This window comes from Amblyraja radiata, chromosome 4, assembly GCF_010909765.2.
Source record: "Amblyraja radiata isolate CabotCenter1 chromosome 4, sAmbRad1.1.pri, whole genome shotgun sequence".
In the NCBI taxonomy this organism is placed as follows: Eukaryota; Metazoa; Chordata; class Chondrichthyes; order Rajiformes; family Rajidae; genus Amblyraja; species Amblyraja radiata.
In genome coordinates, this window is record NC_045959.1 from 110,474,936 (window position 1) to 110,492,110 (window position 17,175).

A 17,175-nucleotide genomic window follows, 5' to 3' on the forward strand; every position below is an offset into this window, starting at 1 on the left:
GGCCTTTATAAATCAGAGCATTGAGTATAGAAGTTGGGATGTAATGTTAAAATTGTACAAGGCATTGGTGAGGCCAATTCTGGAGTATGGTGTACAATTTTGGTCGCCTAATTATAGGAAGGATGTCAACAAAATAGAGAGAGTACAGAGGAGATTTACTAGAATGTTGCCTGGGTTTCAGCAACTAAGTTACAGAGAAAGGTTGAACAAGTTAGGGCTTTATTCTTTGGAGCGCAGAAGGTTAAGGGGGGGCTTGATAGAGGTCTTTAAAATGATGAGAGGGATAGACAGAGTTGACGTGGATAAGCTTTTCCCACTGAGAGTAGGGAAGATTCAAACAAGGGGAAATGACTTGAGAATTAAGGGACAGAAGTTTAGGGGTAACATGAGGGGGAACTTCTTTACTCAGAGAGTGGTAGCGGTGTGGAATGAGCTTCCAGTGAAGGTGGTGGAGGCAGGTTCGTTTTTATCATTTAAAAATAAATTGGACAGTTATATGGACGGGAAAGGAATGGAGGGTTATGGTCTGAGCGCAGGTATATGGGACTAGGGGAGAATACGCGTTCGGCACGGACTAGAAGGGTCGAGATGGCCTGTTTCCGTGCTGTAATTGTTATATGGTTATATAAGCTCCTAGATACACCTTGGATAAGGATCTCACGTACAGTATAATTGAATAGTAGTAGTACACTGAGACAGTATACAGTCGCCAGATTTGGTGCCATTTTCAAGTACCAGCTGTTATAATTGTATTCTTAACCTAACCACGAAGGCTGTTTGTCCTGGTGGTGTTGAAGGGTCGGCCTGGCCAAATGTAGCCGTGGTGTCCACCAGCCCTGCTCCACCGCTCTGTGTCCGGTCCACATCAGATTCAGATTCAGATTCAATTTTAATTGTCATTGTCAGTGTACAGTACAGAGACAACGAAATGCATTTGCTAGGCCTCTGGGAGCAGTGCAGAGTCCAGCCGAGCCCCAGGCTGTTGCAGGGCCTCCAGCGGCCCACTCCACTGTCAAGGCACTGCACTGCCTCTTGTAGCCGGTCCCCTGTCTGACTCCCTCCACTCCACTCACTTCAGTGATTTCAGAAAGGAGAGAAATAAAGTAGGCAGCGTAAATTAGAAAAGTAACAAGTTAATTAAATAGTAATATAAACAAGGTCAGAAAGCAAAATGGATTAAAGTATGGAAAAATTACAAAACTAGAGGTTGAATGCTCATAGGATTTAGAACAGTGAATATATGAATAGCTCAAGAAGAAGTGAATGGGGATGATTGAATTACTCTTAATGCACCATGGCTTGCAGTGAGACCAAAACAGAGCACAAATGATTTCTTTATATATGGAGGACGATCCTCTGGCGCTGTGAGTCAGCGGCTCTACCAGCTGTGCCTTCGTGCTGCCGGGAAATAATTGTACATTATCATCTATCAACTCATTCCTCACCACTGCATGGATTTCGTCTCATATTAATAATGCCAACCCTAGCCCTTCTTGTTCTGTCCTTTCCATATATGTCTCTAAAGAGTTTGCACCTTCTCCACTGCTGACCATTTGGGTTTTCTCCGGGTGCTCCGGTTTCCTACCACATTGCAAAGACGTGCGGGTTTGTAGGTTAATCGGCCTCTGCAAGTGGTCCCTAGTGTGTGTAGGATGGAACTAGTGTATGGCTGGTAGTTTGTCGACATGGACTCGGTGGGCCGAAGGGCCTGTTTCAATGCTGTATCTCTAAACTAGTATGAACAGATGATCGATGGTCGGCATGTAATCGCTGGGTCATGGGGCATGTTTCCGTGGAGGGACAAGAAACTGCAGACGCTGGTTTACAAAAAAAGACATGACGTTCTGGAGTAACTCTGTGGTCAGGATGCTTCCTGATCTGCTGACTTACACCAGCAATTTGGGCCTGTTTCTATGCTGTATCTGACTGAAAGCAAATACATTAAAAAACATGATCCATCATATTCGCTGTATGGGCAAACTTGCCCGTGCGAACCAACATGCCCCATCAATGTTAGTCCCATTTGTCTTGGTTTGGCCCATATCCCTCTAAATGTTTCCTTTTCATGTACCTGTCCAAATGTCTTAAATGTTGTTATAGTACCTGCCTCAACCACCTCCTCTGCATCTCGTTCCATACACCCACCACCCTCTGTGTGGAAAAAGTTGCCCCTCAGGTTCCTATTAAATCTTTCCTCTCTCACCTAAAACTTATGTCCTTTGGTTCATGATTCCCCAACTCTGGGAAAGAGATACTGTGCATTCACCCTATCATGTTGGGCAAAGGTTTTGAGTATAGGAGTAAGGAAGTTTTATCAGAGTACTGAAATACTTTTGCTGAAACTATGGTGTCAAGTTGTTGTCCTCTTTTTCTAAAAAGGAAGATGTGCTGCCATGTTTTTCACACAGAGAGTGATGAATCTGTGGAATTCTCTGCCACAGAAGGTAGTTGAGGCCAGTTCATTGGCTATATTTAAGAGGGAGTTAGATGTGGCCCTTGTGGCTAAAGGGATCAGGGGGTATGGAGAGAAGGCAGGGATGGGATACTGAGTTGGATGATCAGCCATGATCATATTGAATGGCGGTGCAGGCTCGAAGGGCTGAATGGCCTACTCCTGCACCTATTTTCTATGTTTCTATGTTGGGAGTGCATCAAAGTTGATATGGTTCGGTATGGTAGACTGCTCTGATAGATTAGACCACATGGGATCTAGGGAGAGCTAGCTGACTGGATAGAAAATTAGCTTCATGGAAGGAAGCAGAGAATGATGTTGGTAGGTTGTTTCTCAGGCTGGAGGCCTGTGACGAGTGTGCCTCGGGGATCGGTGTTGGGCCATTGCTGTTTGTGGTTTATATCAATGAATTGGATGAGAATGTACAAGGCATGATTAGTGAACTTCCAGATGACACTTGTGGGTGGTATTGTAGATAGCAAAGATGGTTATCAAAAATTACATCAGGATCTTGATCAGTTAGGCAAGTGGGGTTGAGGAATGGTTAATGGAGTTTAATGCAGATAAGTACAAGGTGTTGCATTTTGGGAGACCTGCACAGTGAATGGCGGGGCTCTGTTCAAAGGTTCTTTTTAATGGTCCATTGATCTCAGAGTGTTGTCGAGCAGAGGGATCTGGGAGTGCAGTTATATATTTCCTTGAAAGTGGCGCCATAAGTCGATAGGATGGACATGAAGGCTTTTGGCACATTGCCGTTCATCGTGAGGCCACATTTAGAGTATTGCGTTCAGTTTTGGTCACCCTGCTTTTGGAAAGATCTTGTTCAGCTGGAAAGAGCACAGAGAAGATATACGCCGATGTTGCCAGGACTTGAGGCCCTCAGCTGTATGGAGAGATTGAGCATGCTAGGGCTTTACTCTTTGGAGCATGAGGATGAGAGGTGATCTTATAGAGGTTTATGATCATGAAGATAATAGATAGGGTAAATGTACAGAGTATTTTACCCAGAGTAGGGGAATCAAGAACCAGAGGACATTGGTTTAAGGTGAGGGGGGAAAGATTTAATGGGGGAACCTGAGGGGCACCTTTGTCACACAGTGGGATCAGCTAACTGAGGGGGTAGTTGAGGCAGGAACTCTTTAAAATACATTTGGACACTTACATGGATAGGAAAAATTTAGAGAGATATGGGCCAAACAAGCTGGTGGGGCTCGTGTAGATGGGACATTTTGATGGCATGAACAAGTTGGCCGAAGGGCCTGCTTCTATATTGTATAACATATATGCATTCCAGTTGTGGTATATTTGGTATAAAATGAGAAATTTAGTAGATGAGGTCAGCCTAATTTTAAAAGAAGAGGTGATCTCATTATAACTTAAGACATGCCCTGAAAGCTGGAGGCAAGGAAGATATTTATTTTGGCTCAGGAGCTTAAAACCAGTAGCAACTCTCAGAGTTGTACAGCTATGAGAAAAATGTCTTCACCTGGATGGTGGTGAATCTTAAGTTTCCCTACCCAGGAGGACGATAGTTTAATGTAGTTCTATTATACAGTTTTAATATTTAGATGTAAAATAATTGTTTGCCAATTTGCTACTCAAGTTTACCTTTCATTCGGTTGTTTTGAAGATCGCCTGGTGGAATCAAGTATGCTACGGAAGGCGATTGAATCTGTTTATGCGGCGTACCTTCCCAAAAACACACATCCCTTCCTGTATTTGAGGTAAATATGATACAATGTGAGCTGCATTCTGTCCAGTTATTCTTGCTGTGTTTACAATGTTCATGATATTTATTTTAAAGCCTTGAAATATTGCCACAAAACGTAGATGTCAACGTTCATCCAACGAAGCATGAAGTACATTTTCTGCATGAGGATGGTATCATCGAGAGTGTGCAACAAACCGTGGAGAGTAAACTGCTTGGTGCCAACTCCTCCAGAACCTACTTCACCCAGGCCAGTATTTTGCTTATAAACCTTTGTCTATAAACAGCAAGGTTTTCTAATTCTTATTTCTGCTAGGATTTCAAAATTCATCTCCCAACAAGCAGGTTCACAATTTAAAAGTAATGATTCAAAATCTTTCCACATTGTTATGTTTCTTTCATAAAATATTAGAGCCAAGAGTCAAGTCAAGAGTCAAGTGACTCTTGACTCTATGCTCAAGAGAGTTTATTGTCATGTGTCCCAGATAGGACAATGAAATTCTTGCTTGCTGCAGCACGACAGAATATTTTAGGCATAAATACAGATCAGATCAGTGTGACCATATACCATGTGCATGAGAAAAGGATTGAGAGATGGTGGAGATGAAAGAACAGACTAGGGAATCAAAAGCAATGCTCCCTTTGGAATGCTCACGTTAGACTGGAGAGGATGAAGTGCCTGCTGGTGGATTCCCACTCGTCCCACTGTCGACGGGGGAATGGAGAAGGAACTACCAGACACACCTTCCGTCCCCTTTCAAAATTCTTAAAGGACTCCACTATTTGTGACTTCCCTGGGCTGCTCTTCCATCTCCATCACCCAGTTTCTTGTACGTTCCCTGTCCAGGCACAAAATATGCACCACCAGCATTTTTACCTTGTCACTTTCCACCCAGCTGTTTCTCCGCAGTTATCATCTATGTTCTCACAAGCTAAGGGTGTGTTGTAGTCTTGATCTCTCAACCTACTTCATTGTGGCAATGGCACCTTTTTTTCATCTGCGCTTTCTCTGTAGCTAGAATGCCATTACACTGGCACTGTTCTGCACGCTGATATTTGTCTCTGCCCTACGTGCTGTACTTGTGCATGGTTTCATTATAATCTTTTGTGGTATGATTTGACCGGGTAGCACGCAGACAAAATATTTCACTGTATCTTGATACAGTGTTTCTCTTGTACTTTGATTGTATGGTGCTACTACCTGCGCTCACCTTAAAGTAGTACGTTACATTACCTTTACTGCCAGTTTTTATCCTATTCTTCATATAGATCAATCCTGTTCCTAACTTCCCTGTCTGTAATACAGACTGAACATTGTTCAAGCCTTCAGACTCTCACAACTATCTTCACTATACTTTCTCTCCATCCCCTATCTCCCCATCTTTCTACAATTTGACAATTCCATTCCCAAGAGTCTCTGTCTGATGTCTCACTCCTTCGAAGATCTATGGCAGACTTGGTAATGGACCCTGTATTTCATAAAGATCCAGTGGCCATATCATAAGCTTACTAATTGAAATGGCTCTGAATATATCATTAGCAAAATAATTAAGCTGTTTTGGTGGGGTCTTGTGAGTGGACTCTCTGTCCCTCTCTCCTGACTCTCAGTCTGAAGAAAGCTCCCGACCCAAAACATCACCTATTCCTTTTCTCCAGAGATGCTGTCTGACCTGTTGAGTCACTCCAGCGTTTTGTGTTTTGGGTTTAAACCAGTTGCATCTGCAGTTCCTTTCTACACATCCAGCCTACATATGACATGCAGGAGTTGATCAGAGTTCAGGACTGCCATGTTCCAGTAAGGAGTTTTTTATCACCATATAAGACTGAGGTGAGAAAAATCTTTTTCACCCAGAGAGTTGTGAATTTGTGGAATTCCCTGCCACAGAGGGCAGTGGAGGCCAAATCACTGGATGGATTTAAGAGAGAGTTAGATAGAGCTCTAGGGGCTAGTGGAGTCAAGGGATATGGGGAGAAGGCAGGCACATGTTATTGATTGGGGACGATCAGTCATGATCACAAGGGTGCTGGCTCGAAGGGCCTAATGGCCTCCTCCTGCACCTATTTTCTATGTTTCTATTAGATGGGGCAAGGATGGCACGATAGGGAACCAGAGATGACTAAAGAGGTTGTAAATTTGGTCAAAAAGAAAAAGGAAGTCTATGTAAGATTTAGGAAGGTGCAATCAGACCAGGCCTTGAAGAATATAGAGCAAGTAAGAAAGAACTGACAAGCAGACAATTTGACGGGCCAAAATAGTCCATGAAAAGTATTTGTAAAAATAAGGAACTGCAGATGTTGGTTCACAAAAAAAAAGCCACAGTATTGGAAGAACTGCACGTCAGGCAGCATCCCTGCATGTATGTCTTTCCAATTACATTTTTTTTGTCGAATAGGATTAAAGTGCATACATTAAAAACAAGTGGGTAGCTAGGGAGGCTTGATCCACAGAATGCTGAATGGGGTGCTACTTTTGACATTACTGTTTTGTTTCCAGCCTCTGCACCATTTTGCTTTGCTATATATTTTTATGTCTGAGAAATGGTGAATGGTAAAAATGAGCTTTCTCCATTTTGCGGGTTTTAAATTAAAAAAATCTCTTAATCATAATGTATTGGTTTTTATTTGGGTGTAACTAATTTTAGATGCCGCAGTATATGAGAATTGTTTATTTGTTTAAATCCTCTTAGACCTTACTGCCAAGGCCAGCCATAACCTCCAGTGACCTTGCCAAACCTTTGGCGGCGGCATCGTCTGTGGTCGAAGGTTTTGGTGACAAACCATGCGCTCGCCAGTTGGTGCGAACTGACGCCAAGGAGCAGAAGATGGATGCTTTCCTTCAGCCAGTCAACAAGTCACATGTGCTGCCTGCCATTCCTGCTGCTGCTGGAGAACCCTGGAGCCAGGACTCTGAAATGCTGGATGCGAGTGACTTTGAAGTACTATCTGTGAAAGATATTGGCAGCTCTGCTAACACAGCAGAGAAAGACTTGCAGCCTTGTAATGAAGAATCCCCCAGTGGCCCATCCAGGTAAATTATTTCTTGTTAAGTTAGAAAGCTAAGAACTTGTGAAAGTGTTAGAAGCTTTGTTGGAGACTGCACGCTCGCAAAGTTTGGGAGGGTTCGGTGAGGTTATCCACTTTGGTGGCAGAAACAGGAAAGTAGACTATTATCTGAATGGTGGCCAATTAGGAAAAGGGGAGATGCAACAAGACCTGGGTGTCATGGTACACCAGTCATTGAAAGTAGGCATGCAGGTGCAGCAGGCAGTGAAGAAAAGCGAATGGTATGTTAGCATTCATAGCAAAATAATTTGAGTATAAGAGCAGGGAGGTTCTACTGCAGTTGTACAGGGTCTTGGTGAGACCACACCTGGAGTATTGCGTACAGTTTTGGTCTTCAAATCTGAGGAAAGACATTCTTGCCATAGAGGGAGTACAGAGAAGGTTCACCAGACTGATTCCTGGGACGTCAGGACTTTCATATGAAGAAAGACTGGATAGACTCGGCTTGTACATGATAGAATTTAGAAGATTGAGGGGGGATCTTATAGAAACGTACACAATTCTTAAGGGGTTGGGCAGGAAGATTATTCCCGATGTTGGGGAAGTCCAGAACTAGGGGTCACAGTTTAAGGATAAGAGGGAAGTCTTTTAGGACCGAGATGAGAAAATCATTTTTTACACAGAGAGTGGTGAATCTGTGGAACTCTCTGCCACAGAAGGTAGTTGAGGCCAGTTCATTGGTTATATTTAAGAGGGAGTTAGATGTGGCCCTTGTGGCTAAAGGGATCAGGGGGTATGGAGAGAAGGCAGGTACAGGATACTGAGTTGGATGATCAGCCATGATCATATTGAATGGCGGTGCAGGCTCGAAGGGCCGAATGGCCTACTCCTGCACCTATTTTCTATGTTTCTATGTTTAGTTCTCAAACACGTTTTTACCTGCACCCCTGGGCCATAGTTGTTTCCACTCTATAAGTTGAGGAGTATGAGGGGTGTAGAGAAGAAAGGAGGGGACCGAACTATGACAAAGCAAGAGAGGGAGGGAGGGGGGGTGGGGTAAAAGATTGGGGGTGTTCACTGAAGGCAAAGATATTCAGGGTTGGGATGACAAGTGGTAAGGAAGCAGTGACCAAAGGCATAGTTAAACTGATCTCATCTGCCTGCATGTGATTCATATTCCTCTATTCCCTGCACTTCCATGTGCATATCTAAAAGCCTCTGATAAACGTCACTATCATATCTGCCTCCCCTCGCAATGCGTTCCAGGCCCCCGCCATTCCCTGTGTATTAAAAATTCTTGCCTCCATTAAACTTTCACCTTACAGCTCGTGTTGGACATGTCCACCCCGGGGAAAGGGTTCTGACTGTCTAATCTATCTACGACCAACATCATTTTACATACTTCTATCAACTCTCCCTTCATCCTCCGACGTTCCAGAGAAAACAATCCATGTCTATAAAACCCTTGGAGGGTTTTAGCTACTGGACAAAGTTAGATTCTAGTAAAGCTCCTCTCTCCAAAGCCTCCACATCTTTCCTGTAATGCGGTGACCAGAACTGCACGCAACTGAAGTTTAAAATGTCTTGTATTTGATAAAATGAGTTGAAGGCTGAGGGGAGAACATTTAAAAAAAATATATATAAAATTTATAAGAGGCATAGATAGTGCAGATCATCAGTATATTTTTCCCAGAGTGGAAATGTCAAAGTATAGAGGTCATAGCTATAAGGTGAGAGGGGGAAAGCTTAAAGGAGATGTCGGGGACAAGTAGTTTCTTTAAACAGTGGTGGACGCAGATGGTGGTGTTTGAGGCTTTTAGATAGGTACATGGAATAGAAGGATATGGTTCAAGTGAGGACAATAGACAGGGTGAATAATTCTTCCTAGGGTAGGGGAATCAATAACTGGAGGACATAGGTTTACATAGAAACATAGACAATAGGTGCAGGAGTAGGCCATTCGGCCCTTCGAGCCTGCACCGCCATTCAATATGATCATGGCTGATCATCCAACTCAGTATCCTGTACCTGCCTTCTCTCCATACCCCCTGATCCCTTTAGCCACAAGGGCCACATCTAACTCCCTCTGAAATATAGCCAATGGACTGGCCTCAACTACCTTCTGCGGCAGAGAATTCCACAGATTCACCACACTCTGTGTGAAAAAAGTTCTTCTCATCTCGGTTTTAAAGGATTTCCCCCTTATCCTTAAACTGTGACCCCTTGTTCTGGACTTCCCCAACATCGGGAACAATCTTCCTGCATCTAGCCTGTCCAACCCCTTAAGAATTTTGTAAGTTTCTATAAGATCCCCCCTCAATCTTCTAAATTCTAGCGAGTACAAGCCGAGTCTATCCAGTCTTTCTTCATATGAAAGTCCTGCCACCCCAGGAATCAGTCTTTAAAGTGATGGGGAAAGATTGAATAGGAACCTGAGGGGCATTGTTTTCAGAGGGTGGTTGGTAAATGAAACCGGTTGAATCCAAACACCCCGTGTGAAAGTTGTAAAGTTACATCTCACCTCTTGCATTCTGATCCGTAACCAATGAAGGCAAATAACCAAATATGTTCTTCACCATCTTATCAACTTACTCTCCCAACACATACAGCATCATTTCCTTAATGCTGATATATCCATGCAATCTGTCCCTCGTGCAGATGAGAAATAGATCCCTGGTTGTATGCATCAATTCTCCCTTTGAAACTAAAATATCCTTCTCTTTCAATTGTTACTCTTTTCCTCTTATTGTGCTTGCAGAATGCCTTGGGTATTGCCCTTATCCTATCTGCTAATGGTATCACATTGACCTCCATTGCCCTCTAATTTCCTTTTTATGTACACTCTTACATTCTCTATATTTATTTAGCGTTTCAGACTTCGGAAATACCGCTCGGAAACAGACCCTTCTGCCCACCGAGTCTGCGCCGACCAGCGATCCCCGTACACTAGCACTAGAACACACAATGGACACTGTACAATTGGAACAAAACCTACACACCCGGGTCTCTGGCACTGTAAGGCAGCAATTCTACCGCTGCACCACTGTGCTCCCTAATTTCCCAGCTTCTCAAGCCCCATTTCTCGAGCGACTCTCCTGTTTTCATCTGACATTTCTTTATTCCCCATTATTACTTCTCCACCATCATTTTCCTGTGGTTCTATGTCCACTCTTTCCTCTCTCTTTCTCTTTATATATCTGAAGAAAGTTTTGCTATCTTCTTTGATATTATTAGTTTGCTTACCTTCACATTTCATCTTTTCTCCCCGTGTTGCCTTTTTCGTTACCCCAACCATCCACAAATTAAACCCCCCTCGTCTGTATCCACCTATCACTTGCCAGACTTTGTCCTGCCGCTACCTCTGTTTTCCAGCTACTCCATTCAATCTGAAGAAGGGTCTTTACCAGAAATCTCACGTGTTCATTCCCTCCACAACTGCTACCTGACCTGTTTTTTGCTCAATTCTAGCAAATGCAGTTTCTTGAGTCTCCAGGTTCCTTATCATGCCCTCCATCTTCTGCCCCAGGGGAAATACAACTAATGTGGTGCAGACAATACAGGATATTATATGCAGACATAATACATCATCATGGTAAGCCATGAAAAGTCCCGGGAATGCCATGGTTGTGAAATAAGGAGGCAATGAAAAGCCACCAACACCTGAGAAACATAGAAAAATAGGTGCAGGATTAGGCCATTCGGCCCCTCGAGCCAGCATCGCCATTCAATATGATCATGGCTGATCATCTAAAATCAGTACCCCGTTCCTGCTTTTTCCCCTATATCCCTTGATTCCTTTAGCCCTAAGAGCTAAATCTAACTCTCTTGAAGTGGATGGAAATTGTGGTGAATGGATTTTAAGATGTCATATCTAAAGTAAGGTAACCTGAAATCTGTACAAAATGTAATTTTGTTTGTTAGAAAACGATCAAGAGCGAATCTGTTAGATGATATAAAAGAAGAGGACTCTGGTCATGATATGACGGCTGCTCATCTACCGAAGAGACGGATTCTTAACTTAACCAGTTTGCTCTCTCTGCAGGAAGAGATCAGCAGTCGAAACCACACAGGTACAGCTATTAGATAAGTCTCTGCCTGAGGAGAAACCGAACCATGTATCCTCAACCATCATTTAAAGATGCCTTAGCCATGTGGTCATCGACCAATATTGGTGGGTGGTTGGTGGGGCAAGCAGAATTGAACCAAACATGAACAAATGTACACCATTAGAAGCAGGCCAATTGATCCAGCAATCCTGTTCCATAATTTAATAAGATCTTGGCTGGGTACTGGTTGATGCAGTTCTATTTTGACATAGATAAAAGACTTGATCAGAGCAGCGGTAGTTCTGTAACTTTGTCCTTTAATTTGTAAATGATGTGAAATTGTTTATATGTTTCATAAGGGATTATCGCGATATCCCGAGTGAACCTGTTGTCTGCCACTGGCTGATTCCTGCCATAAACTATTTCTATATCGAATAGTGTTTATGGCAGATTTAAATTGGATGGATATTTCATAAACTGTCAGTGAGGAAGGTGCTCGTGGCCAAAACTCAGTTTTGTGTAAATGAAGACGTGTGGTGTGAGGAAGAGAAGGGATATATTTGTGTGGGTTGGCCTTAATATTCTTTTTTTGTGTCGGTGTTAACATTTTTGTGACATTGGTTGGCATGGACGTTTGGCTAAAGTGCCTGTTTCAATGCTGCCTTGCTCAACAACTTAGAGCAGACAGTCAGAGTGTGTGGGCATTTGCTCCACATTTCATTCCAATCAGTTTGCCAATGAAAAAAACAAAGCTGGAAATACCAGTCCATTGAGAAGGACTGAGCAAAGATTTATTGATCTGAACCACTAACTGTTACTCCGCGAAACAGTTTGATCAGCATTTTCCAGCAATTTTGTTCTATTTCAGATTTTCAGCATCTCCGGTATTTGGCATTCGCCAATGAGTTTTTTTTTCTACTTTGGATCTGGCTATTTTTATTCCCTAAATATTCTCTGAATAACAAGGAACAATTGGGAAACTGATTATTAAGTTGCAGGAGTAGTCAAAATACTGCGAAGATATGCAGTGTTTGGGTTATGATTCAACCTCAGAGTTCAGAATGACTTGTTGCACATGCTGTGGAGGTGAAAAATGCTGGGTGCAGCTTGGGTGTTACGCACCTTGCGATATTGTAAGGAGATGGCATCGTTCTTCTGCAGATGCTAACTCTGACCCTTTTCTTTCCAAGGTCTTCAAGATATGTTGCAGAATCATGTATTTATAGGTTGTGTGAATCCTCAGTGGGCATTGGTACAGTACCAAACTAAACTTTACCTGATCAACAGTACTAAACTCAGGTATGTTCTTCATCATTTAATTTAAATAGAGCTACACAGTGGTACGACAGTTAGTACTGCTGCCTTGCTGCTCATGAACCCCCGGTTAAATCCTGATCTCGGGTGGTCTCGGTGGAGATTACACATCCTCTTTGTAATACTGGGTTTCCTCCCACATTACAAAGATGGCCTGGTACGTGAATTAGCTACTGTAAATTACTCTTGGGTAGTGGCAAAAACAACAAAGGGGATTTATTGGGCATGTGTGAAAGTGATTATTAAGTTGCAGGAGTAGTCAAAATAGAGGGGGAATGTGACTGATGAGGTTGGTCCCCTCAGCACTGACATGGACCTGATGGGCCGAGTGATCTCATCCTGGATTGCTATAACACTATGATTAACAAGTATTTAGATTTCTAATAACATGTTAAGAAGAATGGTAGTAAAGAAGGCATATGGCAAGTTTGCCTTCATAGGTCGGGGCATTGAGAATAAAAGTCAGGATATCAAGATGCATCTGTTTGGGACTTTGGTGAGGCCACATTTGGGATATTGTATGCTGTTCTATTTGTCCCATAACAGGAAGGATGTGAAGGCTTTGGAAAGGGTGCATAGGTGCCTTTCCAGAATTCTTCCTGGATGAGGGAAACTATTAGCTACTGTCAGACCTTGAACAGATTTGGATTGTTTTCTGTGGAATGCCAGAGATTGTAGGGAATCCTGATAGATCCATTATCCTCAATTTGACAGGATGGAAGCTCTGGAGGTTATTACTCCAGTTACGGAGCCCACCGACTGGGTGTCCACTAGATTACATAGTGGAAGACCTGAACTAGATTACGGATCAGGTGTACAACAGTAAAATCAGACATGGATCACATCAACTAATGGTGATTGATCTACAAAGATGAGGGCATGGACATCGTCAGCATGTTCTTAGGCAGATTTTCAGTATCCTCGTAAATCTTCTCTCTGCCTTTGGTGTCCAATACTGAACACAATATTCCAAATGTGGCCTCACCAATGTCTTCTATAACTGTAACATTACCTCCCGACTTCCATATTAAATACTTTTGACTAATGAAGGCCAATGTTCCAAAAGCCTTCATGACCACCCTATCCATCTGTAACACCACGTTCAAGGAACTATGTACCTGCACTCCTAGATTCCCTCTGCTCTGCATCAATCTCCAAATCCCTGCCATTCCCAATGAAGGTCCTGCCCTGGTTTGACTTCCCAAAATGCAACACCTAGCGCTTTTCTGTATTAAACTCAGTTAACGTTTCCTCAGCCCACCTGCCCAACAGATCAAGATCCTGCTGCAATTTTTGATAACCATCTTTGCTATTTACAATGTTACCCACTTTGTGTCATCTGCAGACTTACTATCATTCTTTGTACTTTCTCATCCAAATCATTGACATAAACCAAAAAACAATAAAGGGCCCAGCACTGATCCCTGTGGAACACTACTAGTCGCAGGCCTTCAGTCTAAAAAACTATTTTCCACCATCACTCTTGCTGCCTTCAATTCTCTATCCAGCCAGCTAACTCTCCTGAAATTCCATGTGATCTAACTTTCCAGGGCAGCCTGCTATGTGGAAGATAGATGGCAGATAGCCTTGGCATCATGATCGCCACAGATATTGTGGGCCGAAATGAACTGTTCTTGTGCTGTACTATTCTAGTGTGGTGCTGTTCTATGTTCTTAACATTGAAACAAGTCGTCCACAATTTGGAGGCAACCGTATGAAAGTTCTTCCTCAAACCTCAGCTGTCCCATCTATTCTTGAGAATTCTATGCAGTACCTGCATTTTGTAAGAGATCTTTTCCCCAGCTAGAAATGGATATGGCTTTGCTGTAGAAATTGAATTAATTAGTGTTCACCATAACCAGCTGTCCACTATTTTATGAGGAAATCATCACCCATTGGACTCCAGCTGAAAGAGCAATGGTCCATATTGGAGGCACCAGCAAAGATACCAGTAGTGCTTTGATGGTCAGATAAATATAAAATCTTGCAAACTTGGATTTGTAAGAGATTTGAAAGACAGTTAAATATCTGGAGTTTCACCAAATGTGTATAGCAAGGCAGATTACTGTACAAATTACTGAGTGCAGAGTTTCATGTTCATGTTATTAATATGATCATAATTTTTCATTGAAATTAAGAGAAATGGGGAATAGTGGGCATAGTGCCCTCCATAATGTTTGTGACAAAGACCCATCATTTATTTATTTGCCTCTGTACTCCACAATTTGAGATTTGTAATAGACAAAATCACATGTGGTTAAAACGCACATTGTCAGATTTTATTAAAGGGTATTTTTATACATTTTGGTTTCACCATGTAGAAATTACAGCTGTATTTATACACAGCCCCCCCCCCCCCCCATTTCAGGGCACCATAATGTTTGGGACACGTGGCTTCACAGATCTTTAATTGCTCAGGTGTGTTTAATTGCCTCCTTAATGCAGGTATAAGAAAGTTACATAGAAACATAGAAATTAGGTGCAGGAGTAGGCCATTCGGCCCTTCGAGCCTGCACCGCCATTCAATATGATCATGGCTGATCATCCAACTCAGTATCCCGTACCTGCCTTCTCTCCATACCCTCTGATCCCCTTAGCCACAAGGGCCACATCTAACTCCCTCTTAAATATAGCCAATGAACTGGCCTCGACTACCCTCTGTGGCAGGGAGTTCCAGAGATTCACCACTCTCTGTGTGAAAAAAGTTCTTCTCATCTCGGTTTTAAAGGATTTCCCCCTTATCCTTAAGCTGTGACCCCTTGTCCTGGACTTCCCCAACATCGGGAGCAATCTTCCTGCATCTAGCCTGTCCAACCCCTTAAGAATTTTGTAAGTTTCTATAAGATCCCCTCTCAATCTCCTAAATTCTAGAGAGTATAAACCAAGTCTATCCAGTCTTTCTTCATAAGACAGTCCTGACATCCCACGAATCAGTCTGGTGAACCTTCTCTGCACTCCCTCTATGGCAATAATGTCCTTCCTCAGATTTGGAGACCAAAACTGTACGCAATACTCCAGGTGTGGTCTCACCAAGACCCTGTACAACTGCAGTAGAACCTCCCTGCTCCTATACTCAAATCCTTTTGCTATGAAAGCTAACATACCATTCGCTTTCTTCACTGCCTGCTGCACCTGCATGCCCACTTTCAATGACTGGTGTACCATGACACCCAGGTCTCGCTGCATCTCCCCTTTTCCTAGTCGGCCACCATTTAGATAATAGTCTGCTTTCCTGTTTTTGCCACCAAAATGGATAACCTCACATTTATCCACATTATATTGCATCTGCCAAACATTTGCCCACTCACCCAGCCTATCCAAGTCACCTTGCAGTCTCCTAGCATCCTCCTCACAGCTAACACTGCCCCCCAGCTTAGTGTCATCCGCAAATTTGGAGATATTGCCTTCAATTCCCTCATCCAGGTCATTAATATATATTGTAAATAGCTGGGGTCCCAGCACTGAGCCTTGCGGTACCCCACTAGTCACTGCCTGCCATTGTGAAAAGGACCCGTTTACTCCTACTCTTTGCTTCCTGTTTGCCAGCCAGTTCTCTATCCACATCAATACTGAACCCCCAATGCCGTGTGCTTTAAGTTTGTAAACTAATCTCTTATGTGGGACCTTGTCGAAAGCCTTCTGGAAGTCCAGATACACCACATCCACAGGTTCTCCCCTATCCACGCTACTAGTTACATCCTCGAAAAATTCTATAAGAGTTCTCAGCACCCAGTCTTTCCTCCAGTCTTTCCATCATCTTTGGAAACTTTTATTGCTGTTTATCAAAATGAGGAACACAGTTGTGCCAATGAAAGTCAAAGACGCCATTATGAGACTGAGAAACAAAAATGAAACTGTTAGAGACACCAGTTAAACCTTAGGCTTACCAAAATCAACTGTTTGGAACATCATTAAGAAGAAAGAGATCACTGGTGAGTTTACTAATCGCAAAGAGACTGGCAGGCCAAGGAAGACCTCCACAGCTGATCACATAAGAATTCTCTCTATAATAAAGAAAAATCTCCAAACACCTGTTCGACAGATTAGAAACACTCTTCAGGAGTCAGGTGTGGATTTGTCAATGACCACTGTCTGCAGAAGACTTCATGAACAGAAATACAGGGGCTACACTGTAAACCACTGGATAGCCGCAAAAATAGGATGGCCAGGTTACAGTTTGCCAAGAAGTACTTAAAAGAGCAACCACAGTTCTGTAAAAAGGTCTCGTGGACAGATGAAATGAAGATTAACTTGTATCAGAGTAATGGCAAGAGCAAAGTATGGAGGAGAGAAGGAACTGCCCAAGATCCAAAGCATACCACCACATATGTGAAACACGGTGGTGGGGGTGTTATGGCCTAGGCATGTATGGCTGCTGAAGGTACAGGCTCACTTATCTTCATTGATGATACACCTGCTGATGGTGGTAGCATAATGAATTCTGAAGTGTATAGACACATCCTATCTGCTCAAGTTCAAACAAATGCCACAAAACTCATTGGCCGGTGGTTGAAGGCAGGGACGGGGTACTGATTGGGGATGATCACATTGAACGGCGGTGCTGGCTCGAAGGGCCGAATGGCCTACTCCTGCACCTATTGTCTATTGTCATTCTACAGCAAGACAATGAACCCAAACATACTGCTAAAGCA

At 43.0% G+C, this 17,175-nt stretch overlaps 1 protein-coding gene across 1 annotated transcript in view; it reads left to right on the forward strand.

The window, feature by feature from the left end:
• The window catches only part of mlh1 (mutL homolog 1), a 64,029-nt gene that overhangs the window by 37,814 nt on the left and 9,040 nt on the right, over positions 1 to 17,175 (forward strand). Inside the window, exons 10-14 of the mRNA XM_033020219.1 lie at positions 4,083 to 4,176; positions 4,257 to 4,410; positions 6,848 to 7,188; positions 11,085 to 11,233; positions 12,400 to 12,508. Coding sequence (XP_032876110.1) covers positions 4,083 to 4,176; positions 4,257 to 4,410; positions 6,848 to 7,188; positions 11,085 to 11,233; positions 12,400 to 12,508 — 847 coding nt within the window. The remainder of the gene's footprint in view (positions 1 to 4,082; positions 4,177 to 4,256; positions 4,411 to 6,847; positions 7,189 to 11,084; positions 11,234 to 12,399; positions 12,509 to 17,175) is intronic.